Here is a 26,686-nt window from a genome sequence, read left to right on the forward strand (position 1 = left end):
TCACGTAATGGGTCGCTGAGGTCATTGCCCAGCCTGTGCTTTGCTGTGGCACAAAGAAACGCTCGTGCTGCTCTTCTCCACCCACGCTGTGCTACTGCAAGTGAGTGCTGGGGCATGGCAGGAACATCCAAGTCTCAGAGCAGCTCTCAGTGGCACTGGCAAAGGGCCCACAGTCAGCCAGGGCACGGAGAGGAGGGCACTGAGAGTGGTGCTGCTGAGCTGGCCGTTGATTCCTTTGGTTTGCTTTGGGTTTGTTTTTTGGGCTTTTTTTCCTCATGTGTTGACATTGCAGCTGTGATTTGCCCTTCGAGGTTTTGTTTTCTCATGAGCAGCTGGACTTTAAACTTCAACATCTCTCCTGTAGCCATTTCCCACAGGAGCTGCAGGAATGCAGGCGGGCACCTTTAGGCTCAGAGGGTAACAATGGCAAGGTGCTCTTGGATAATATTCTTCCTTCTCTCTGCCCTTTTCCTTCAGGCAGAGCAGGCAGGTATGGCTTTTGTTTTGTTGCACCTTTGGTTCTGATTTGTGCTGCTGCTTTTCGAAAAACACCAGTCATTTTGTACCTTGTATAATGTTTACTTTGTAGCACAGAGTGAAATCAATGAAAACAGTCCGTTCTGTATTTTCTTAAAATTTCTGCTGTTTATTTCATGCAGCTAAGCAAAAACTGCTGTTAGCTAATGGGGCAATGCAGCTTTGAAGTACCATCATTTATGCCAGGGTAATACCCTAGAGTGTCCCAGATATTAAAGTGAATTTTGTTTTTTATTTCTAGTTGCTGCTGAAATAAAAATGAGAGAGTCCTATGGAAGAGGCAAATATGCATGCTTGTTATAGCTCAAAGAAATTTATGTTTCTGTATTAATCCTCCATGGTTTGTCAAAACTAAGGACGAGCCAGGCAAGGAAGAAAAAGATGGTACTCTCTCAAGAAAAGTCAAAATACCCTGCAGCAGAAGTTCACTGCCAGCTGCGCTGGATGTGGCAGAACCACTGCACGGCAGAAATATGTGCTGGGGGTCAGACAACATTTAAAATGCAGAACAGAATCATGAAGCTTTTCTTTTTTTAGTATCAAGTGCAAGACAGTTGCTTATTATATATCCTTTAAAAAGATAACTAAATCCTTTAAAAAGATAACTACAGATCTGTAACCGGTGTTGGAATAATTTTGCTATTGCTCTCACTTTTTCCAGTTCTATGATTATTGATTATTTCAACCAGCAGTGCTGGGTCCCCAAACACTGAATAAAAGAGAAAGAACCCTGAATATTCCCTGCCCCAACACATTTACTTTCCAAGCACAGAAGAACTGACAAACATGTGCTGACACACACTCACACGTTGCTTCATGTGGAAGGTGAGGCTCCAGGCTGGCACCAGCTGCCCAGCTGGCAGGCAGCTTTTGATGGAGGTGTCATTTGCAAAGAGGGGTTTTAAGATCTGTTAACCAGTTTCTCCTCCTCTTTACCCAAATCTGAAAGATTACAGTGTTTGCCACTTGAACAGTGGTATGGGATATAGCCCTCTTAACTATGAGCTTCATAACTTCATAACTTCATAACATAACATGTAGTAAAATCCACCGTTCCTCTCACTGGTTGTTGCTCTGAGTATAGAAATTGTTTTCTGCCCTTCCCAGGAGCCAGCCTGCTCTGGGAGCCCTGCAGCAGCACTGCCACTGCATGCCAGTGGTTTATCCTTCCTCTTGCCCAGGGCTGGGAAGCAGGGTCACCCTGTCCAGAGCAACAACCAGTGATAGGAAGAGTGGATTTTTACTGCATGTTATGAAGTTATGAAGCTCATAGTTAAGAGGGCTATATCCCATATCACTGTTTATGTGGAAGACACTGTAATCTTTCAGATTTGAGTAAAGAGGAGGAAAAACCAGTGTCTTCCACATAAACAGTGGTATGGGATATAGCCCTCTTAACTATGAGCATTGCTGAGGGTAGTTTTTATTTACTCCCCTTAAGAGAGAATTGATTGAGAACTCCATTATGTCATGGCTTCTCAACAAAAAAAAATTGCCATGAACTAAGACTGAAGAGCATCAGTTTGGATCCACCATCATAACTTAATACCACTAATATCCACTTCTACCAATGCATCTGAAACCCCTGTGCAGTCTCACAAAATAGCCTTTGCCTTTTATGACAATGTTTTCCCCCTTTCCCCCTTTCCCTGTGCCATCACACCCTGCTCTGTATGTCTCGAGCAGTAAAATAATTTGCCAGGAAGGATTTCAAATTCCCACTGCTCGGGAGCAAGTCAGGCATTCCCCAGAAGTAAAAGGTCCCAGCTCCTCAGCTGAATTTGGGCTAAGACAGTAGAGCTCTTTAAGTATGTAAGTTTAATATGGCTGAAACCCCAAATCAGCCAAAATTATTTATCTTAAAAAAGAAGGTCAAAGTATGTAAGAAAATTAATCTAAGTACTTATATTAGTGTTTTGTCATACAATGTTCCAGTATTTATATCAGCTCATGATGCAAACAGTGTTATCAAGAGACAGAGACGTGCCAGTTCCATACTTCTGGAGGAGGTCCTTCAAGGCAGCTTGGAAAGAGAATGCCTAGAAGAGAGATGTACACAGGAAGAAGCAAGAGAAGTATTTGAAAATGATGAAATTCTTGTAAGTATTTTGTTTCCCTGCATGCACAGTAAAGACTGCTGCCACGATCCTTTACTTGTGAAACATAAGACTGCTTCATTTGTTTGGGTTTCTTTCCATGTGAAATCTTTGCATTGGCCATCTCAGCAGGTAGCAAGCAGGTGTCTTCCTTGGTCAAAATGGAAATGAGGAGGTCAGCTCTGATATTGTTCAAGTCCTCTCCAGAAAATGATGTGTCATGCTTCTTGTACTAGTAAATCATGTGGCTGCTGTCCCATCCTGACCACACACAGAAATACAGCTTCAGCCCCCCTTAGGGACCAGGAGGGGCAAAGGGGTGCTGGTCAGCAGAAGAGCACCTGGAGGGCAGCACAAAGGAATTCCAGCCACTCCAGCCAGGAAACTGGGTTCATCAGGGCCCAACTCAAATGCCTTTATGCAAATGCATGGAGCATGGGGAATAAATGATAGGAGTTAGTTAGTTCCAGGGGCACTGGAAAAGGTTTTCCAGAGAAGCTGTGGATGCCCCATCCCTGGAAGTGTTCAAGGCCAGGCTGGATGGGCCTTTGAGCAGCCTGGTCTAGTGGAAGGGGTCCCTGCCCACACCAGGAGATTGGAACTAGACAGTTTCCCTTCCCACCCAAATAATTCTGTGATTTTATGATTGGGACAGAGGGAATCAATACACCAGCAAGTAGTGGGACCTACAGAGAGAGGCTCACTTGGAGAGTAGCTGCAAATTCCTTTGTACCAAGGGCTCTCCAGGCATATACAGATGGATGCTGTGCCCTTTAAAGGGAACCTGGATTGAGTTTTGTTTGCAGGGAAAGCTGAGGAAGCAGCTGCAGGGCTTGGGGGAAAGGAGGGGTGGGCAGCAGTGTGGCTTTGGGGAAAGCAGCTCCAGGGTCAGCTGCAGCACCCAGGGAGATGCAGGGCACAGGGTGGGGGTGACAGCAGTGGTTCCCACAGCTCTGCTCTCTGCTGACCACAATGCCTCCAGCAGCACCTGCCAGGGCCAGGTGGGATGGGACAGGATGGGACAGGATGGGACAGGATGGGGTCACTTCCCAGGCTGCTGCACACCAGAGAGACAATAGCCAGCCAGTTTTTTCAGGGAGCTGCATTGCTAAAGGATCCAGCTGCTCCTCTCTGGCCTGTGAAATGTTTATTTTCCTGTACAGCTTCTTAAGAAACAGTAAGGAAGCAGTAGGCAAAGCCCCTCCCTTCTCATGTGTATATTTGCTAGCAGCACATTATAGTTGTGCAACTCTGTAAACATTAAACCACTGTATGTATTCTCTCATAACATGTTTTTGGGTTTAGCAAAATATTTATGACATATTACATTACTTGGGAATTAAAATCTAATTTCCTTTTTGGTTTTTTTTCACCCAGCAAATGTTTTGGGATGTCTACTATGGTAAGCTGATTTCTCTCCTCTTGATTTCTCTCCTACATGGTACTGTCACATTATGATTCAGTCCAATACTGGTTTTCTAAGAGTTTATTCTATGAGAAACAATCAGTCTCTATTTGTCGTGTCTGTAGTAAAGCAGAAGGAAATTTCTTGATGTGAAATAATTTTTTAAAAGTAATATACAGGAAAAAAACATTTAAATCTGCAAAAACAATAAAAGTAGAAGATGAGTAAAAGTTATCATAGTAAATAAGCTACTTCTTTTCCTGAATCTGAAACAGCCTGGGACATAAGAAAGTGTGTTTTGCTGATACAATAGAGCAGCACAGTTCTACCAGGAAAATCTCCCCATTACAGAATTAGCACTTAAACCTGGGCAGGATAAATAGATATTAAAAGCTACTGAGCTGTCTACAAACTCTGCACAGTGGGATTGCATCATTGCCTGTCAGGTGCCAAGGTGAGAAACAAAACTGTAGAAGCTGAGTGCCTGATGTAACTGAATGCCACCTGAACAGGAAGCCTGTGGCACCAGCTCGTGGTGACTGTGCCCTATTTCCCTCCTTTTTTTCTGTATGCTTCATCCCAAGTTTTTCTCTTGTTTTTACCTTAGCTATTAGTAATTTCTAATCTTAGGTTTAAAGAGTGGAAAAGGAGGTGGCAAAACCAGCAGTCAGTAATAATTTTCTGCACAAGCCGCTAAATCATTGAGTCCTGGGAACTATTGCATAGCAGAATCCCATCAGTGCTATAAAGGTTATGAAGAATGATGCTAAATATTTGGCATTTTATTACTTTTGTGAGGGTGGGATTGATTTCTAATTTGAGTCATTGGATATTTGTACTAAGCATGTCATGCAGGCTTCCTCTCTAGCCTAGGATGAGAGAAGGGAAACCAGTTCAGAATGGTCCCTCCAAACAAACTTGGCCACAGTCAGGACACTTCACTGACCTCAGCCTCAGGGGTGCCTTTCTTGCTGTCATTAAAAGCCACATGTTCTGTCTTCTTCCTAGAGAACAGCAGTGTGTGTTTCCTTCTCTGTGATGTCTTCTCTGACCTTTTGGAGTGTTGCCTTTGAAAAGTGGCTTTTTCCTCCTCACTAAACAAACACATTTTTTCACCCTGTCTTCCAATAATCTCATTTTCTAGACCTCTAGTATCCGTGTTGCTTTCCCCTGAAAGTCCAGGGTGCAGTGGATAAATCTGCATTGTGAATACAAGAGGAAAGGCTGGCACCCACCTAACTGCTGAGTCACCCACCAGCTGTGTTCTGCACTGTTGTGTCCCTTCAAGTCAAAACTGATGTAGTGGCAGTTTGCTGGATGTCTGCTGTCAAGGCACTTTGCCTGAGGTCACACTTGTCCCTGACCCTCTTTTATCAACAGCATAAACTTCACTATTTACCAATCTCTCTTTAAACATCACTTTCCAAAAATTCTGTGCAAGCCTTATAGCAGTCTGCTCACTGGATGACAATGTCATTGGAGACATTTCTATTTTATCACGTTCACTGATTCCCCCTAGGTCCCTTATCCTATATTATGACTAGATGTAAATGGTTTAATTATTTTGATGTTGAAAAATGTATGTTGGTTTTTACTACCCTCCTTTTCATATTGCTGTGTGCTTACAGTTTAATCATAGCTTGCCAGCAACAGAAATCAGGCCAATTTCTCCATACTTTTTTGAATCTTCTCTTTCTTCCTTTAATAAAGCTAGGTGCTGGATTTATTTTCTTTCCAGCACAGATTTCAGAGGCTTGAATCTACCTAACTGCTTCAGGCTGCAGGGGTAACCCCTCCCTAGTGCAGCTCCTCAATTCTGCCTGCTCAGCTGTGCAGGTGAGATTCCCCCAGTTCACCCAAAAATGCTCTCTGGAGGCCTACATTGTGCTTGGTTATGCTGTGGCATCTGACTCAGATGGGTTGAAGGTGGTAACTCTTTCAGCCAGTATTTTAGTACATCTAACACTCAAAGACACAGTGCCCATAGCCTAAGCAGATGATGATTGGTGGTTTTTTCCCAGTAGCTGGCAGAGTTTTCACTTTTCCATCCCTGAAATCAGGTAGGGCAGCTTGCTGACTGAATTAACCTCTCTGACGAGGTGTTAATTTTTAGAAAGGTTGGACAGCATGTCCCAGGTTAGGCTCTCCTGGCTTGCTTACTGATAGCTTATGTCTATAATAAGTAGTTGTTACTTGGATCATGTTTTCAAACTGCTTAGGAGTCATTCCTGCGGGCAGCTTGAAGGGAAACTGGCAGCTCTGCCTGGTGCTTCACTCCCAGTGAGAACACCCTCTTGTTTCAATGCTCAGTTCAGCAGAAAGAGCAAGCTTGCTAGTGTCTGAGCTGCTGCATGATAATTGTGCAGATATATAAAAGTTATATTTCCTCCTGTTTTGATGTTGCTTGCTGTACACTTACTCTGTAATTTTGATGCCAGCTTTTTCTACCCAGTACATATCAATCTAACACGGGAGACCTAAAACACCAGTCTTATATCACATTTGTAAAAAAGCAGGAACCGTGACTCAGTCCTGTTCCCTGAATCAGAGCATGCATCCTCCAGAAGGGGGCTCTGCCTCCGGGCAGCTCCCAGCCTGTCTGACAGGGGCTGCAAGAGCACCTCTGGCAGCAGATTTGAGCTACAATTACCCCTGAGGAGCAGTTCAGTGGCACTTGGCCCATTTCCTTCCAAATGCTCTCACAACACTTCTCTGAACAGCTCATGAGCTGGGATGGGGGCTGTGTAATTTGGGATCTGCGCTGGTGGTGACTCCTCCCTCTCCATTTCTTCAGGTGGCAGGAGGTGCTCCTCAAGCCCCTGCCAGCACAACGGTGTGTGTGAGGACAGCATCCGTGGCTACACCTGCACCTGTGCTGAGGGCTACGAGGGAGAGAATTGTGCTTTTGGTAAGGCACTGCCCCTTCTGAGAAGCCCCACTTCATCTTGTCACCAGCTGTCCCCATGAAACCATACCCAGCTCTCCCATGGTGCCACTTCCCATGGTTTTGGGTAAAACACACAGTTCTGGCAGAGCAGGGACAATGTGTGCTGCCTGCCTGCAAAACATTATGGAATCCTGAGGTTCCATGGGCTGTCCCTGTGCCCTGAGCCTCCCTTCTCTGGGGCTGCAGCAAAAGAGCTGAAACCAAACCAACCTCATGGGTACACCCCAAAGCCAGCCCTGCCACTGCCACCTGTGCTGCCTGGCTGCTTGTCCTGCTGTGGTGCCAGCTGTGTGGCCTGAAGGAGCAAGGCTGCAGTGCCAGGGTGGCTCTCCTGGTGCCTCTGAGGCCACACACCCGCACAAGACATTCTCTCAGGACAGAAGGACTCCAGAAAACAAACTGTTTCTAGTGGAAGTGAAAAGCATAAAGAAAAACAGATGCGTTCTGGCACAGGAAAACCCTGGGCCAGATACTACATTTTGTGTCTGCCAGGTTCTACTTTCCAGCCCTGACATCAGGATTTCTGCTGGTTCAGAGGTCCCCTGGGGTGGGAGACGCCCTGGCCGCAGCAAGGCAGGGTCGTTCTGTGTATAAGGGGTGTGACTGTGACCAGCTTCTGGGGAGCACAGAAGGTGACACAGCTTGGACCAGTGCTGGGAACTAGATCATCTCAGAGCCTTAGGCAGCCACGTTATACAAGACTTTTTGCTACCTATGAGCTAGATCAAATAATAGTTGCTTTGTGCTAAGGATTTAAGTGTTTGCTTAGCTATGGAAAGTCGAGCATGTTTTGAAGTTCATACTCCCTTTCTTTTTTTATCTTTGGTAGCTGATGTGTGCAAAATCAAACAAGTGTGCAAAATGAGAGCTATGGGTTTTTGTCAAAACCAGAAACCTGAGCTGCCTTCTTCCTCAAGCAATACTTGTGCTCATAACGTGCAACAGTTCCCCTTGCTGCACATACTGGGTGTTTTGTGTAAAAACCCATGGCATCTTTTCCCAGAACTCAGAGGTGCAGTGTCTGCTGCAGGGAGGTGCAGGGGGAGCACAGTTTGCAATCAGTCTGTGAACACTGCAGGGACTCAGCTCTCTCCAAGTTCTGCTTAACAAGGGGGAAAAAATCCCAGTGGTAAATACTACCAGAGTCCCAACCCACATCCACACAAAGTGAATAAAAAATAAAACACAGAGGACTCAAGCAATGAAAGAATACTCCATGTTTTTTCTCTGCTTGTTCTGTTTAGCCAAAAATGAATGTCACCACCAAGCAAAGGTAGGATGTGACCACTTCTGCTATCCAGGAAGGGATTCCTACCGCTGTTCCTGTGCTGATGGCTACGAGCTTGGGAAGGATAAAAAACAGTGCATTGCATTAGGTAGGTGTGAGCATGGAGGTAAAGGGGGCACCTGCTCAAGGCTGGATGGGCAGGCCACCATCTAACAGACGTGATCAGCCTGCTTTGAGCCTAACTGGGTAGAAAAAAGAATCTAGGGACCATCACCCAAGATGCCAAGGTAATGGTAAAAGAAGGGCTATTTGATCAGAACGTCTGAGTCAGCAGAGAAGACTTGCACCACCCTACATATCACTTCCTGGACCAGGATTTCCACTCTGTTTGGTAAAGAGTAATTCTGCTGAACATATGTTTGCTTGGAAATGAAATTCAATTGATTCCTATCAGGTGACCAGTGGTCTAATAACTGAAGGGAAACATTTGCTGCCACATTAATTATCTTGAAACAGTAGTTCTTTTTAGTTCTTCAGTCTCATATTAGGTATCTCATTCAATTTCATCCCCTTAAAAGTAGGTCTACTAAAACCACAGAAGTATATTTAGACCTGTGTCTGTATTAGCACAAGTGGGGCAGCCAAACTGGAGTTCAGCTGCAGAGCCACACTTTTGGTGGTGACAGACTGATGTCCACACTCAGTGCACACTTCAGGTGGGCTTTACATCTAACTGGCCTAGTTCAGTCCTGTGGACTAAGCACCAGTCAGCTGTGAGAGCATGTCATGTGTGCACCTGGAAGGTGCCCTGTGGTTTAGCTTCACCTGAACAGGATTCAGTGTGTGTGACCCAAACCCAAACCAAGAGGAGGTGTGACAAATGCAGATAACTGGGTGATCCAATCAAAAAGCATGTGTGTTGTTTGAAGCAGATGAGAAAGGCATGCATGACCCCAGAGTGGCAGCTGTAACAAGGAAAACCCAGACTGGGGTACAGCTCTCAGGTATTTGACACAATTTGAATACAGGATACAAAGATGAAAAAGTAAGATGTGCTAATAGTTGGCTGGAGAGGAAGCCTCATTTCATTAGTGAAATTGAGCACAGTGAAACCTGGTCCTACAAGCCTAACACGGTGACCATGTTCAGCCCATTGCTAAATTATTATGACTACAATTATCAAACAAATTATTCCAATTTTCACCAGCTGAGACATTGTCATTCTCCTTTTCCTTTGCACAAAAGCAGAACCCCAAAGCCTAGGTGAAACAGCAGGGATTTGCAGGTATTAGCTGTCTTGAAATGATACAGCTGTCTTGAAATGATACAGCATGAAGTTTTGATTTTTTTTTTTTAAATAATTTGTTAGATGCATGTGCATGTGGAAGACTTCAAGACAGTGATAACCTTATAAGTGAAACCAGGAAGAAAAGTGATGAGCGATTTCCTTGGCAGGTATTCCTAGCAATTCATTAAACCCATCACCTTATCCTCATATGGATAGTGCTATCTATTAGTTTTTTGCATTTTCTTAGGTACTGCTGCTAAACCCAGAAGGGAAAGGCTTCTGTGGAGGAGTGTTGCTAAAAAGTAACTTCGTGTTGACCACAGCAGAGTGTGCCCTTCTGCACAGCCATTTTCAAATCAGGGTCGGTGGTGGTAGGTGATCCAACATTTTTTCTTGTTGCAGCACATTTCAGTATTGACAAGCTAAATTTTAAAAAAGTTTACTAAACTTCTTGCTGTATAAAAATATTGTTAAAGGAAACAAATCTCCTAATTTCATTTAAGCACCTCAGTCGAGTATCTAAGCTAGAACTACAGCTACCCCACATTCCCCTTTACAAGGCAAGCAGAGATAAGTGCCTCTTGAGCACAGTTCAGAACTCAGCACACAGACATCAGCTAAACATGGTGGATTTAGCGGTGACTTGTTTCATGCCAAAATCCACATTAGTGCTGGATATTCATCCTTACTGCTGAAATTATTCGTGCTCCTACCAGCATTAAAAAGCTGCCAGTGTATTATTGCTCATTTCCCTTTACTGCAGAGGAAGGGTGCCCTTAGCTCCTCTGCTGTACGTGTTTCTCAGCACGACCAGGCAGCTTGCACGCAGCTTTCAGGTCTCTGATAAACTATTCCTAAGAGCAGTCAAATGTCATTGCTCCACAGGGCCTAATGGAACAAGTGGAACTGGGAAGATAATGCAAATTAGGGAGAAGCACATCCACATCCGCTATGATGAAGACACTGGTGAGAACAACATTGCATTACTACAACTTCAAGAGCATGTTGAGTGTGACAGCTCCCACCTTCCTGTGTGCACCCCTGAGAGAGACTTTGCAGAACACGTTTTAATTCCAACACTGGCGGCTACAGTCAGTGGCTGGAGAATGGAGGGTGATGAACTTCGAGGTGAAGAGCTGCAGGTTTCATACCTGCCTGCTGAGGACTGCAAGCAAATACTCAACATCAGCCTCACAAACAGGCAGTTCTGTGGACACCTCCAGGAGGCTGTAGACAAACACCTGGTTGGAGGAAGCTTTTTGGTTACTGAGTACAAGGGCACGTGGTTTCTGACTGGTATCCTGGGATCCTGGCCGCTGGAAGGCACTGACTGGGAAACACTGCTTTTCACCAACACTGCAAGGTACATGGTATGGGTTAAACAAAAAATAAAGTAAGGCACAAACACAACCAACTCTCAAGCACCAAGCCCCTACCAATCATTGCAAGGAAACACACGGATGCAGCCAGTACCCCCATTTGACTCTACTACTATTTGCAGCAATGGAAGCTGCAACAATGACATGCATTTAACTCCAGTTTATACAGAAAAGCCTGTTTGTCTTTCCTTCTGCTGACACACAGTACTGTGAGTCATGATACAATAAACCTAGTTATTGAACTAAAAACTGATTTAATTTTAAATTTCCTAGAACTGTTCATCCTAAACCTCAAAACATGCTGAATATTTTTCTGTGATTTCAAATGTTGCTAGTACCCTGAGGATTGATTCAGCAAATTTATATTCTTATTTCAGGATCCATACAAGTAAAACTAAAAAGACATGGCGAATGTCAAGCTTTTAAATGTCTGTGTTGAGGTAGCACTTGACATTTTCATCACACTAAAAAGTGCTTCCCCTCATACACGGAATTTATGTTTTTCCTTATGAATGATGCCCATGTCAGTTAAAGGGTAAAATAAAACCCAACTGTCAAAGACAACAAAAAATAAATGTTTTATTTGTTTTAAAAATGGTTTTAAAACCCCCAAACTAAAATCTCATCAGTCTGGACAAAGTTATATTGTACCACCCCTAAACAAACAAACCAACCCCCAGGGTAGTAACACTTAAAATACTGGATCCAGTGGTAGTGTTTTCCGCAGAAGGAAAATAAAACAGAGTATGGATAATTTAGCTACATGAGATTTTGTTCATCATAACAAAAATTAAACAAAATATGACCAGAATTTTAAAAAATCCCAAAGCCATCTCTGGGCACCTACCACATATACTCAAACCCATAAGTATTACTGACACAGTAAAGCTTTTGGTGTCAAATACTTCTCTATTTTTCAGAAACAGTTTGAAGAGAGTATTTAATATCAACAAAATTATTGAGACTTAAAAAACATTGAAAACCATGTAGGAAAACATTACTTCCACTCTGAAGAATGGATTAACACAAGTAACAAAGGCTGATACTTCTCTCTGAAGGATAAACACAGAAATAGTAACATGAAGTACTTTATAAAAGCTTTTAAGTACTTGGGAAGGAATTTGGAATGCTTTGCTTTATTTCTTCATGAGATACTTTGAATGATCTAGAAAGCCTGTGGAAACTACCATTTAAAAGGCAACATTTCATTTCAATGCACTTTGTAACCCTGGCAGCCTTGGCCATTCTGGGAAAGGAGCCCCAAACCGTTCCTGGTATTTCAGTCCTGGACATGAACCAGGCCATTGACAGTGTTCTTGGGGTCACTGGGAGCAGTTCCACTGGGCAAGCTGAGTATCTGAAGAGTACTTGCATGGCTAAGATGTAATACTCAACAACACACTGTTGACAGCGGAGGAAATGGGTTCTGCTTGCTGACCACAAGCTTCTGATGCTGATGGGATATGTAGCCTTTAATGTGACCCTGGCAGGAGAAGAAAAAGGCAGTGTTAGTACCTAGAGCTGGTAACACAATCCCTACAACCAAGCAAACACCTACAAGCTAACCATAGCAGAGCTGTTTATGCCCACTCACCACTGCACTACTGTACTTCAATATCCATGAGGGTCCCGTTTGGGTAACTGGGACACCTTGGAGAGCCAGCACAAAGCTGGAGCCACCACCCTGTTTGTGCACTAAGGGTGCTGTCAGACTGACAGCCTCTTGCCAGAGCTCCCCGTGGGTCTGCTTGCACTGCCTCCAAGAGAAAGAGCTCTACAGAAGTGTTTCTAAATTCACTCTTGTTCACTTTAAAATGAGGATTTAAATCAATTAGTATTCCATACTTAATAAACTAAATGACATAGTACTTCCTTTTCATACATAGCGTTGTAACAGTGAAAGAAATCTCCCAGTTACCTAGATCACATCAAATAATGTTTCAGAAACAGAGTAGTGGTTAATTTTCTTGCTGACACTACAGTGATGCTTCACAACCTCTGATTTAATACAAATATTTAGATTTCAAGCTTTTGTCCATTCATAAGCAGTTGAGATTCACTTAGAGTAAAAGACAAAATGTGGAACAGAACCGAAGAAATCTAGGTCTATTTTTTTCCAATTTGAGAAGACCAAGGGTCTCCTACTTCAAATGCAGAACAAATTTTTCTGGTGCCACCTGAAAGGTTTCTATTTTTAAATCAATGTTTCTGCATATACAGAAATGTCACTATTGAATTTGTAATGTGAAAGTCAACTTCAATTTTAACTGATTTCTGCAAAAAAAGGGAGGAACTAGAGGAAGTCCTCAGGGCAAATGAAAACATTTCACTTTGAGCAGAAGCCTCAAAAAAAAACCCACAAGAAAACCTGGGATTACTGATGAGTTTTTTGTCATAAACTGTTATTCTCTATCTAATATTTTTCACTGTCAGAAGTGTGGAAGCACCAGACAACAAATGGTGAGCACTTACCAGATATATGAGGTTAGCTAAAATACACTGGACTTCATCAATATCAACATCATCTACTTGCATGAACTTCAGAGCAATCAGAAAAGCATCTAGAGATAGCTGATGAGTTTTGAGCAGTAAATATCTGAAAGAAACAACAGGAAAAATGTGTTATTGAGAAATAATCACTTTAAAATTCTGTTTCTTAGAAAAATGGTCTTTCTACAATAAATTCACCTTAATAGGAAGCCAGCTCTCTCAGAGAGAACTAAGGAGCATATGCAATGCTACCCCAGTCCCAGGTGAAACCCTATTAAATCTGGTTTTGCAAAAATGTAATTTTTGCTATGCTTACACTTTCTTGAAGAGATTTCTGTATGTGATGATTTTCAGCTTCTCAAGGATAAGAAAGATTCCACATCGAATAAAGAAGGTCTCATGCTTTGTTAGAGCATCATTCAGAAGGAGAAGATTTCCTTCACTGCAAGGATAAAGAAATGAAAAAGTGAGAAGGTCTGACACCAGTGAGAAAAGAAAGTATGACTTGGTAGGAAAATGCCTCCCCCCTGCCTTCCTCAACCACCCCAAAGAAATACTTTTTACTTAATACTTTTTGAACACAGAGCAGAAAAGCAAGCATCATACCTCACAGACTTTGTTACTTCAGCAAACTGCATAAGGTCATACTTTTTTAAGAGCTGAACTGTTGGCATATGGCCCTGAAAAATAAATGGTGTCCAAGTTTTCCAGGGTAAAGTTAAATACATTTAAAATAAAATCTAGTAAAGAAAAATCTAGCTAAAAAAATTTGTTAAGAGAAAAAAAGAATTTTTAACCACTTTTTTTTTTCCCTACAGAACACAAGTGAATAAAAGTATTTGCAAGACAACCCCCTCATCCCTCTCAAACACCTCGTAGCACAACTCACAATAACTACTGATTCATCATGATTTAGGGACAATTAATACTTAATGTTAGGGAGCAACTATCAAACTTGTAGAATTAAGATCCTGTGACACAAGGCCTTGGCAGATTCAAATTTTATGTCAAAGTTGTGTCATTTAATCTACAAACAGAAGAACTGCAGGAATCCCAAGCATTTCCAAAGGAATATGAGCAGTGCTTCAGCCTTGTCAAGTGTTATCACAGTCTGTAACAGATTTTTTTCTTCTCTATGCCTCCATGCAGAAATAAAAATGTCCTTCCAAAAACCAAACACCACCACCATGTCCCCCCCCCAAAAAAAGGGAGAGAAAGGTTAAATTTAAAGAAACAAAATTATTTTCTATTGTTAGATCAGGTAAGACTGAACCATCTACAGAATCAAAAAGAAACTTTTATCTTTTGTCCCCTGCACAGCAAAGATCAGAATGCATATTGACTTGGTCAGACTTTAAATTTAGTTACATCATGTTATGCTGTAGCTAACTCCTTTCCTGGATGAAGGATTAGCTGAGAGCAGAACTGAGCTGCAGGTTTACTGAGAGCTGTTAGGAACAAAAAAACCAACACACAAGCTATTTTAGTAGTTTGAAGTTAGTGTTAATGTTTGGGCTCTGATTTAAAATAGCAACTGTAAATACAATGACCTTTATCTAGTTTCTTTAATGCCTCTTGTACACTAAAACTGCTTTAGAAAAGCCACAGTAATTTCAGGCACTAACAGACCAACCAGTTAAAAGCACCCAGTCAGGACTGGGACAAAGTTTTTAGGAAGACTGTTAATAAGTTTTCCTTTATCAACCCTGGCACTGATTGATCTGAAAACAACCACTAAGAAAGTCAATAAATAAAACAAGGGAAACAGAAACCAATTACCATACCCACTATACTCCCCCTTTACCCACTTGACACACCAAAGGATTGGAAAGGGAGCACTGAAAGGAAAAAGCAGGGAAGTCATAAACAGATCAAGGGGAAGGTGGAAAATGGCAACTCAATAAAGGCAGGTGATAACATTCTACAAGGGTAACTTTGGGAACAGGGCCAGAACAGGAAACTAAAATCTCATTCCTGTCACCTCAGTCACAATGAATTAACACTCAGCATAATCCACTAATTCAGGGATACACAAATATTAGCACAGCACATGGGAAAGGACAGGAACAAAAAATATGTGCTTAATTATTTTAATAGAAATATGAAATGATCAAATAGTAACAAGACTTCACTGATTTTTCAGAACCAAAATGCTCTGCCTCATGACCCTTCTGACATGGCCTTGAATGGGAAAATGTATGAGGTACAAATAAAAAAGCCAAAGACAGGCTGTAGCTGTGGCAAACCCCTCTCAACAGTCCTCAGCCATCTGTTTGCACACCCTCCTTTCTTCCACCAGGTGAAATAGGCAGACAAACTTGTTCTAGCGAATCCACACCTTCCCTGGCTTTTGAGTGCAGTTGATCAGCAGAGAGGCACTCTGCTACAAGACAGAAGTCACACTGTTGAGTGCTTCTCCAAAGAATTCAAATATACCTTCATTAAAGCAGCAAGATCAGCTTGCACACTTAGGAGGAGTGGGAGAAAGGTAGGGGGAAAGGAGGGCCAGGTTGGTTTGGTTTGGGGGTAGAGTTTTTTTTTTGTTTGGCTGTGTTATTTCCCCTGCTATCTCCTTTCCCATGTTGCTGTACATGACAACTCAACACTTTTTGCCCTCACATAGCAAGGTGTGCATATGCTGGCTCTTACAGGGGTAAAATAGCATCTGAATTCCACTAAGGGAAAACCAAGAAAATACTGAGCATCAGTTTTACAGTCTGCATGTGTACCCCCTTCCCCTTATTCAGAAAAGTAGTATCTACTCACCAACAACATTTTTACTGGCAGCAGGTAGATCAAAATCATTCTTTTGTTCTTCTGGCTTGATCGGTGACAGTGCTCAAAGGCAAATGACAGATACTCCTCAGCTGCAAGCACGAGTAACACGAATCAACACAAAAATGGATTAAAGCTGTAACCCAAATTCTGTGCTCAATGTCCATCTCTCTTGAACACATAACATTTGAAATTGTATATGAAAGAATCATGTCACTCAAAATACATAAAGTTGGAGATTCATACAAAATACGAGAAAGGTAAGTTCTCCTTCAGAAAGTCAAAGAAAACTCATCAAGATCTTCATGTCAGACATTACAGTTACAAGTAATATTGGATTTTTCAGCTAATTTCAGTAATATTATTGTGCTCCTATTACAGAAGCAGAGAATCTAAGAAGTGCTGGTAATACAATCTATTTCCTAAATTGAGATTAGGTTCCTCAAGAGATGAAAGCTGAATGCAATGCCCCCATCTCCTGAGCTGCAGAAATGTGCCAGTGAGACCACACAGCATAACAACATGAAAATCTCTCAGCAGCTTCCACCGATAGAGAAAAAATGATAAGCCTGAAAGGCAGAACACAGTTTGGAGTAACAGAGCCAGCTCCAGAATAGATGTTGGTCAAGGGCTGAAGTTAGTGATGAAGCTGTACCTGTTAGCTCTAGAAACATTTCTGTTAGTGAAATCTATTAGAAATCTAGGAAATGCAGTTCGTACATCTTCCAAAATCAATGGATCGAGAAACTACAGTTTGCTACACTACAGTTTGCTGAAGATTTCCTACGTGGCACACAGCAACTTGGAGAGTTGAAGGCTCCTTTGCAAAACTTTTACAAACCTATTCTTTTGGATGCTCACGCATTTTATAATGCACACACATAATGCATTAAGACTGTAGGGAACTTCACTGGCACAAACATTTTAAAGCTGGGCAGGCACTACAATTAGAAGTGTCATGTAACCTCATCTCTGTTTCGAGTCAGCCTGTGGGTCTTGGACCTTTCAGCATGACTTTTCCTTTGATCAGTGCAATTCTGAGTCACACACACACAACTTCAGCAAGATTTCATGCCAAGGAGAAAGACTTTAAACGTGCCTTACTGGTACACAGTACCTTGCTTAAAGTCGCTGTCAAACATGGCCTTGCGTCCAACATAGTATTTGTATGTAACTCTCTGTGCCATACTATACTCATCCTTCAGATTTGAGCTGTCAATTGCTCTAATTAAGGGCTTACAGAGATGGAGCTTGTTGATCTGTTGAAAAAAGAAATAGCATTTTAATCAGCATGTAGATAGATGGTATCATATAAAAACAGGGGGGGTTTAACTTAGAATATGAAATACAAAACACATCTTACCAGACTTGAACCCTACCTTAAAATAAATTTTAAACAGCTGATTCACAAGAAACAACATGCCCCACTTTTTTGAGTCTTCAATGCCTGCTCGACTGTCATAAGGAAAAAGAAAAAACTTGCTAGTACTGAACATTGTAAGAAAATAATGACTTAGTCCTCACAGCAAATTCATTCCATAGATATTCACTCCATAGCATTTTTAGGGTAAACATAAGTGTTGCTCTGCTATATATTTTCTCAACATAATGAAAAGATGTCATGCAGAATATTATTCATCTGCATCAGGGTCCTCACTCCAGTCTGCAGATAACATACACAAGCACAGCAGTGGCTTATAATACCTGAGTTGAAAGAACGACCCCAAAAAGAGCATTTTTTCTACTTCAGAAGCGTTAAAATTGCTAACACTGGAAACCAGAGCCACCTCTTTTCCATTCTAATGGAGCAAACTTCACAACTAACAGGGCACAGAAGCATTCATCACCTTTCCTAAGAAACAGGGACATACATAATCAGTCCCTCCCAACAATACCTGTTAGGAATGCTAAACCTAAAGTGAGGACTCTCCCTGTGCAGTTAACAGTCAAGAGATTAAGACAATAAATGAAAAGAGACAAGCCTCGGAAGTGTTCATTCTAAATATGGTCTAAGTATGTAAAAATCTAAAGCAAAGTTCATTAAGTTCTTAATAATTTACTAGTGCAGTAGAGAGTCCTTCACTTACGTGTCACTGGCGCAGACTCGAAAGCAGCCCATCAGAAGCTCTGCTGCTTTTTCCAACATGTCACCCACTTTGCTTTTCCCTTTCTTCACAAGCTGTTGATCTGCCTAGCAAGAAACAATATGCAATTCTACATCATGGTTCACTGGGTTGCAAAGTTTAGTTTTTAAATTCAGCATTTTATGAAGTATTATAGCAAGAGATCTGTCATGGCTGCTGTCTCTCAAATCTAGAAGGCAATCAACTCCCAGAACAAAAGAAAACACTCAGAGAGGCTCCTGGACAGGCACCAGGCCCAATGTAGAGAAGGAAAATAGCACTGATCTCTATTACCTTTAGTATCACTCAGTTTAATGCAGCTCTCAGAAACCTGAATTCAGGTTTAACACCTGAATTGGAGCATTAACACTTCAACTCAAGTGTACAAAGACCAAGAGCCTGGAAAAAATTATGAAGTTTGAGTCTCAGAATTTATAATTCAGTTTCTCTCCACAGCCACAAAGACTAGATGCTATTTCTAAACCATATTCAACAGTTTCCAGTAGAGACACACACTGCTGGGACCTGAGACTTTCAGAAGAAAGATAAAACATATGTTACAGCGGCAAGAGGAAAAAAAAATAATTCAGTTGTCAATATATGGGAAAGATCCACACATTGACTAATGAGGAATTTCAACAGAAAAAAAAACTACATAGATATTTATTACATGCATATTTATTACATTCTAAAAAGTTTTATTATAGTGTTTGCATTCTCACTAGCTGAAACATAAATAAAAGAAATGGAAATGCATCCTGCTGCAGCAGTCTCCTCTGAAACCAGATCCTCTGAATACACTAAGGTTAGAAGATGGAGTTCAAACACCTCCAGCATGACTGATTCAACACTACCCTTTCTCATGCATCTAAGAGACATGGATTTCCCTCATTCAAACTGAGAATTGAGACTTGTTGCAGAGCGGTCACACACACAAAAAACACTCCCTCTGCAAGCATTCCACATGTGGTTTTGTGGGTAACTGGGCACAAGAGAGTGATGAGGGGATGAACACTGAAAATACTGGATACTGTCAAACCCTAACCTCACTTGAACTTAGCTTCAACTCTTCAGGTGAAGTGACTAGGAACAAAACCACAACTCTGCCACTTACCGTGGCCTACAAGTTCTCAAGAGATCCCTACACAAGCTACTTCAATTCACCAGCCTGAGAAAAATAATGTAAATTTGGGGATTATTAGCATGACAGCAGTTGTATGGGCTCACCAAGAGCTCCAAAGAGCATCAGAAGTGGTGCACTTCTGCTCCCCTTTTCCACATCTGGAAAAGGGGAGCAGAAAGTTGCCTCTTCAGATCTGGTGAATGGTTAGATCAGCTTGGTTATCTGTGATACCTCCAATTCCCACCAAATCCCAGGGATAACATGGAAATGGTGACTTACACCACATGCTACTCAATAAAGAAAATATTTATCCCTTCATAAGTTCTAAGCAACTGCTGGGAGTTGCATTCAGGTCCTCTGAACTCCTCTAGTTCTATCTACCACTAGGAGGTGACAGATTGAGCAACCTCACTTTTCAATAGGACTGGATAAATTTAGCATACCAACAAAATCCTAAACAATGAGTTAAAGAGAACTGAGCAAAATTAGACCGTGTAATAAACCCTGTAAAAATATTTCTATTGTGGAAATACCAAACAGATAAAAGTAATGAGGCTGTTAATCAGATCTACTTACATTATTAGCAAAAATTCGAAGGTCAAGGGCTACAGAATACATAATAGGTAAGGCCCTGGAAAAGAAAATCATAGTATACTGAGTAAGTGCAAATCAAGCAATAAGACATGAGAAACAAGAGATTTTTTTGTTGTTGTTGTTAGCTGGTCATACAATTAGAAAAGTATATATTAATCTTTAAGTGAGGAAGAATGCACTTCTTAAAAGGACAGTTCTTCAAGATCTCAGCATTTCAGAACATCCTACACTGCAAAAATTATTTTTAAAGTCTTTTTTACTGTGGCTGTAATAAAATTCCACTTCTCTTTGAACAAATCCTTCATGTATTTAGATATGGACCATTCTATGTAATTAAGCTCAGATGTTTAAATTCCACACTTTGGACATGAAAACTCAACCAGGCAACACAGCCAATTAGGCTTGATTTTAGCATCACTGAGAATAAATAAAACTATAGGTATAATTTTAGTTTGACTCCAATGGTATTATACTAGGAAAAGATGAAGCAATTTTCTAGTAGCTTTCTACCATGTACTCACCAATTTTCTTCTTTATGTGCCTGAAATGCTCGCAGGAAAGATGTACTGCATTTAGGAAAATTTAAAATGCCATGAAATGAAGAACACATTTGAGAAACAGCTGTTCAGTGGTACCATATATGACTTCAAGAAAGACTAGAAATCAAAACACCATCAAGAAGTTGAGGAGCTGAGTTGCAGCATGGAAGAACATGAGCACAGCCATGCACTCAACTTTGAGTGGCAGCAGCAGTAAGAAACACTGGCCAGAGATAAGACAGAAGCTTCTTTATCATAATCTTCCCCTCCAGCCATGTACAAACTGCAAGGTGTTATAATGACTTGAGACTCTCCTATACTCTGGGAGAAATTAATATTCTGTTTTAGAGCCAAGTAAAACATTCTTTCTGAACCCTACAGAAAGGTGGAAGAAGAATGTATCTGGACTTCCTTGCTTAGAAACCTAAACAACTGAAGTGTATTGGGAAGCAGACCACATTTTATGAGATTTTCAAAAGCCATAAAGAGAACTTATTTTACAAGAAGTTAATCTGAAAACAATATGCAAGATTTATGGAAAAGGATATTGGACAATAACTGTTTGACATTTGTATGCTTCTACGAAGTCATGGTTTGCAACAGCATAAGTACACCTGTCAAAGAAAAGGTGCATTAGGGCAACAGAAAATATACATAAATGAAATACTTATTTTTGTGTCCTACCAGGCATGAAGTTTTTCAGTTTATTTATGGCACAAAGGAATATGACTAGAAGCATTCCTAAAAAACTGGCACGAGGATTTTAATAGAGCACTAAGCTTGAAAATTGTAGAAAACAGATGCTAGAGATGAACAGTATTTGTTTTATATAAACTAATGTGTATTGAAACTGTCACCAGGATTAAATTTTAAAAATGCAAGATTGTTGAGAGAGACTAGATGCAGAAAATTATTTAGTAAAAGCCTTGCAGAATTATTTAGATACTAAGCTCTCTTAAGAGTACTTTCATGATTAAAATTCCCTTTTAAAAATATTTATTTCCCTCACTTATTTCACTCTAAATTCTTGTGCAGCTAGTATGCAGAGGGGAAACAGCAAGCACTGACACCAACACTGTGTCAATGGCCATACAGAGATGACAGCCAGGTACACAGAGCAAACTTAATGTGGAGAGGAGAAAGAAAGTCTTTATTTCCTGCAATTCTGACTTTATTTATAAGAGTAATAAACACCAAATTTTCAGGTGTAAGCCCTTTAAAACAGGTGAGTAAACTTAAGGATATCCTTCCCCATCCCTGCTGAACACCTCACAACTGACTTTACATTCCAGGCCCATCTTTACCTTAAGTGGGCTGCAAACATTTCATCATATGGTGATTCCAAAACTTGCTGACACTTCTCCTCTGGAGATGGAAGCTAAGTGTAGAATAAATCAATAAAACATTACAGGAACATCCAATGCACCAGAAACAGAACATCATATGCATATTTTGTCATGGCAGTTCTCACAGATTTGCTAGGGTTGGAAGCAGCCTCCAGTATGCATCTACCAGAACTTTAAATTACATTAACAATCATATCCAGTGTAATGAATTACTGGTTTGCATTCTGTCTCCAGAACCTGAACAGAGCCAGCCTTAAATAAAAGCATCCAAAACACACAAACACCAAGCCCTTACCACACACTGCTTTTTTGTCTATGGTGCTTTCCATGGTGCTATGCTAATAACTGATGCAGACCTGGTCCAAAAGGACATTGAAAACTGTATCTATCCAGAAAACAATTCAAAATAGCACACACAGAGCCAACCAGAAAACAAAAATTAAACATAGTATCCTTGTAAAAAGAAAAGGGAAGCAAACCTACATGGGGATCCTACCTCAGCCTGCGAAACAGATTTCTAAGGTTTCTCTCCCATGGAAAGGAACCCACACCTAGAGCTGGGAAAACTGAAAGTAAAAGAAAAGGTCAAAAAACACATCCTCACCTGTAGCCTTGGGTTTGCAACATGTGGATGTTTAAATGACACTAATTCTGCACAAAACGTACCATCTCTGGTCTCAATGGCTTCTTGTACCTACCAAAGTAAACAGTCACATTACAGAATAAAATCCAGCAACAGGCACATGACATATTTACACAACTACAAAAGCCAACATCTAGTTATCACTGTTTATACTTATTAATATCAAATCAAATGCAAGTATTCAAAGGCTTAAAACTGAACAAATAATTTTGTATTTCCAATATACCTGTTATTCAAAAAGGTCTCAGGGAGAAGGTAGAGAGAACACCATTGTGTTTTTTTCCTTATTTGTAGGATGCAAGCATACATATGTACATGGGTTTAGCCTTGTAAAATGGCAGTTGGAAGCCAGATTTGGTTAAGTTTTTTAAAATTCCAGCTGGACTTAGAGGCATCAAACACAAATGCAAAGATGCAATATTTGAGAAATGCTTTAAAACAAAGACAGGAAGATTTAACATGTAAATATAATTCCAAAGGCAATGTCTGATATTAGACTGATATTCTATCTGTACCAAATGCTTTTGAAACCTACTAAGACTCTAAATGTTATATTCTGTGGAAGAATGCTTTAATCCTGCTTTCTGCTAAAGATAACTCCTTGTAAAAAACAGTCTGCTTGGACAGGTTATTGTGACATCAAGGTGGAAATTTATTCAGTTATGGAAATAGTTTTAAGTATTGCTTCTTAAGAGTTTCCTTCCCATTGCTTGTGCTTTGTCATATTTTTGTGTCCCAATATGAAAAAAAAATCTTTCTGATGTATGGAAAGCTCATACCAAATGGGAAAAACACCATAGACTGAAATAGCAACAAAAAAGGAAAAATCAACTCTTTAAGCTCATTCAAAAATTTGTGATTAGCTTTTATTTCAGGAAAAAGAAGACGTAATTTTATGTTTGCAAGATAGTTTTTCATCTTGAACGTTCAATGGAGTGTCAACCGAGCAAAACGTGGACTTTTCAGAGCAGACTGCTGTCCTGGGAGACCTCAGCTGCTCCATTTTTAGAGACTAAAACCGAATTACTTTCTTTTTGGGCCTTAACTAACTCCTGATGAAGATGGTAACAGCGACGAGAACACGACGGTCCAGCAAGAACCACGCAGAGCGGAGGCACAAAAGCTTGTCACGGACAGCCCCGTCCGGCCGAAGCGCTGCGGCTGCGCTGCTGCCCGTCCATCCCGCACGGCAGGAGCTGTGTCCGCAATTCTGGGCATCTCCGAGCCCCGTGTCTCGGATCCTGAGCTGCACTTGCTCCTGGACACACACACAACCCTCCGTGCGGTTGTTCGACATAAATTACCTCAGAAACCTCCACACTTCTCAGGCATTCCAGGTGTACGTCCTCGGCACTCAGACGGTGTGTGCCTCACGCACACTGAAGAAATATGTTTCCCCACTCATCCTCCCTTGATTTATTTCTTAACCGAGGCACCGCATTTACAGCGAACAAAAACACACCCGCATACTCAAACAGGGCCCAAAGACTAATTCTAAAAAAATAATTTAAAAAATCATGCTTACTTGCTGCAAGTACTGATTAATGGTGATGTGCGCCATGAAAGGCGGAGGAGCCGAGGCGGGAGCCGCACACCGGCGCCGCCGCGCGAGCCCCGCAATCCCGGAACTGCCCGCGCGCTTCCGGATCACGGCGCGGCCGACGGCGCAGGACAGCCCCCCGCGCCCGCTGCCCCGCCCACCGCGGGTCCGGGGCGTGGCTTCACTCGGGCAGCCAATGGGAGTGAGCGGAGGGCGGGGCAGAGGGCGCGCGTCAGCGGTAAACCTCGTGCGCTGGGGGCACCGCGCGTTCAGGGGTGGCGGCGCGGTGTGAGTGTCGTGGCTGTCACCCTTGCTGCCCCTTGAACCCTCGGCTTGGCCAGTGGGCGGGCTGTGCCCTCCGCGTGGCGGGACACTCCGGTTGCTTCCCCGGGAGAGCTATGGCGGCTCGCGTCCCCTGTCTCCTCGCTAGTTCTGTTTCCCTTGGGGAGTGCTGGAGAGGGGTCGCGGTGAACTTAGGTGGAAAAAGTTGAATTGAGCATTAAACTCCCGAACAGGTTGATTCTTAAAGGCACTGCCGCCAGGGAGATGTGTGAGACAAGGACATGCTCCATGTTCGTGCTCACTGGGCTCGGCTGGGTTTGGCAGGTGCCGGTGAGCAGGGCGCGGGCGGCCTCTCGGGCTGGTGGCTTTAGTGGGCGGGAAGAGCGGCTGCTCCTTGGCTTTCGTTCCGGACACCCTTGGGGGTTCGGCGGGTACCAGCAAACAGAGCCAGGGCAAGCGGGGCACACCGAGGGGCTGCTGCCGCCGGCGGCAGCCTGCCCCGGCCCGGGAGCCATCTTGTGAGCGGGACTGGCGCTGCCCGAGCGCCGCGGGCCGCCCGGACTCGGGAACGGGCTCGAACCCGGACCCGCACCGAGCCAGCCGCCGGGGCGAGCGGAGACGGGCGGGCAGCTATCGGTGCCTCCCCCCGGCGGCACTTGGCAGCCGCCCGCGGGCAGGGGGGGAGGGCGGCTGGGTGGTGGCGGCGGCGGAGGAGGAGGAGGGGAGCGGAGGCGGGGACCAGCCGGCCCCGGCCCAGCCCAGCGCGTTGCCCCGGCCGGACACGGCGCCCGGGGCGGAGATGGCGGACGAGTCGCAGAAGAAGTCGCACTTGTCGGCCTTGGTGGGACACACGAACGGCCTCACCAAGCCCGCCTCGCTGACCCCCACTCGCTCTACGGGAGGAGGAGGCGGAGGCACGACCGCCTCCTCCAAGAAACTCGTGATCAAGAACTTCAGAGGTGGGTACGGGGCAGGCCGGGCCCTCTGTCCTGGCAGGTGCGCTCGGCCCGATCTTTGTTTACTGCGGCCCCGGCCGCTCCCCGCCCCTTGCCCGCGGCCGGGCCCCGCCGCTGTCACCCGCCCCGCCGCCGTATCGGCGAGGGGCGGCTGCCGCGGGGCTGATAACGCCGCCGGGCTGATAACGCCGCCGGCACCGTGCCCGTGTAAGGGCTCCCGGGGACACGCGTGGGGCTCCGTGCGCGGGGGCAGCGGCCGTAGGGAGCGGGCAGAAAGCCACCTTAGTGTCAGCGCTGATTAAAGCCAGGCCACGGTGGTTGCCTCGCTAAAAGTAACACGGGCGTCAAACACAGCAGCCGGGGGTGAAGCGCGTCGTGCAAAGGCTCGGGTGGAATTAGTGACCCCTCAGAGTGTGCCAGAGTTACGTGGCCAAGAGCACAGTGGCTTGGCAGAACTTGATGGAGCAGCAGGGAGAGACATTGCTGCAGGCTCCCCTTGGGTGGCCGTTTTCAAACTACCTGTGTCTTACTTCACAGAAAGACCCAAATTACCAGATAATTATACTCAGGACACCTGGCGGAAACTTCATGAAGCGGTGAGAGCAATACAGAGTAGCATTTCTATTAAATACAACCTTGAAGAGCTCTACCAGGTAAGCTACGTAAGGTTTTGGTTTCGTTTTTTGCAAGTAAACTGCTTTGGCACGCATTCAGCAGAATGTATTTTCATTTCTTAAAAGCTGATTGAATACTTTGCTACGTACTCTGTTTCTAGTCAGTTTTTGTTTATCGGTTCCTCGGAGAGCTACCAGGATCTGGACCCATGAAAAAGCAGTTTCTGTTGGAAGGCACAGAAAGCTATTCCTGGGCAGGGCTGAGGTCTAAGTCTTAGTATCTTCAATACTCTGCCCACTCAACATGCTGAAAGCAGGATGTTGCTCTAACAGGGTTATGAAGTTATATATTTTACGATTATTTCTGTACATGCTCTGGTCTCTTGTAAACAGTAATATTGAAGTATTTGATATTATTACATTATAATATTACAATGTTCTGTACCTTTTGGGGAATTAAAAAGGAATCTTGATTGAGCAGGCAATAAACTGTCACTTTATCCACATTTCAGATTACTGTTACATTTTCATAACAATCAAGATCTTAGTTTTACTGTTCAAGTGGTGAAAAAGCATTTCTGGAACACCTGGACTACTGGAGCAGGGGCTAGGGAGGGTAAAAGAGAGATGGACTCCTGAGCCATTTCTCTACTTTCTCCAATTATATGTGGTTTAGTTCTATGTTATTTCAGATGGATGTGCCTTGAGGTATTTAGCTGAAGTGGCAGCTTTTTAGAGTGATCATGCTATAAAAGATTACTGATGTGCTAAATTGTGCTAC

At 42.9% G+C, this 26,686-nt stretch overlaps 3 protein-coding genes across 3 annotated transcripts in view; 2 read left to right on the top strand and 1 right to left on the bottom strand.

The window, feature by feature from the left end:
- Window positions 1-408: 408 nt before the first annotated feature.
- PROZ (protein Z, vitamin K dependent plasma glycoprotein) lies at window positions 409-10,898 on the top strand (the record flags this gene model as incomplete). The annotated part of the gene is made up of 8 exons (XM_084225774.1): window positions 409-490; window positions 2,473-2,636; window positions 4,011-4,035; window positions 6,833-6,946; window positions 8,230-8,361; window positions 9,583-9,668; window positions 9,749-9,872; window positions 10,387-10,898. Exons 1-8 carry the CDS (start codon window positions 424-426, stop codon window positions 10,896-10,898), a joined length of 1,224 nt encoding a protein of 407 aa, XP_084081900.1. The 5' UTR covers window positions 409-423.
- Window positions 10,899-11,562: 664 nt separating this feature from the next.
- PCID2 (PCI domain containing 2) lies at window positions 11,563-24,125 on the bottom strand. The gene is made up of 14 exons (XM_084226166.1): window positions 24,039-24,125; window positions 22,475-22,564; window positions 21,829-21,902; window positions 21,071-21,138; window positions 20,507-20,546; window positions 19,968-20,022; window positions 18,233-18,336; window positions 17,525-17,600; window positions 17,263-17,404; window positions 16,137-16,237; window positions 13,977-14,050; window positions 13,687-13,812; window positions 13,353-13,476; window positions 11,563-12,363 (listed from the first exon to the last, which is right to left on the bottom strand). The coding sequence occupies exons 1-14, from the start codon at window positions 24,072-24,074 to the stop codon at window positions 12,271-12,273; spliced, it is 1,203 nt and encodes a 400-aa protein (XP_084082292.1). The 5' UTR covers window positions 24,075-24,125; the 3' UTR covers window positions 11,563-12,270.
- A 981-nt stretch (window positions 24,126-25,106) lies between these two features.
- The window catches only part of CUL4A (cullin 4A), a 34,084-nt gene continuing 32,504 nt past the window's right edge, over window positions 25,107-26,686 (top strand). The window contains exons 1-2 of the mRNA XM_084226222.1: window positions 25,107-25,294; window positions 25,829-25,944. Coding sequence (XP_084082348.1) covers window positions 25,135-25,294; window positions 25,829-25,944 — 276 coding nt within the window. The 5' untranslated portion in view covers window positions 25,107-25,134. The remainder of the gene's footprint in view (window positions 25,295-25,828; window positions 25,945-26,686) is intronic.

The sequence above is a fragment of the Fringilla coelebs genome (assembly GCF_963513975.1).
Source record: "Fringilla coelebs genome assembly, chromosome: 2".
Lineage (NCBI taxonomy): Eukaryota > Metazoa > Chordata > Aves > Passeriformes > Fringillidae > Fringilla > Fringilla coelebs.

Coding starts and splice junctions, on each gene's coding strand:
- PCID2 (XM_084226166.1), bottom strand. CDS start 24,074: ATGGCGCACATCACCATTAATCAGTACTTGCAGCAA. Junction 21,903..22,474: donor TTGCAAACCCAAGGCTACAG/GTGAGGATGTGT, acceptor TTCTACACTTAG/CTTCCATCTCCAGAGGAGAA. Junction 21,139..21,828: donor ATGTTTGCAGCCCACTTAAG/GTAAAGATGGGC, acceptor TTTCTTTGACAG/GTGTACTTATGCTGTTGCAA.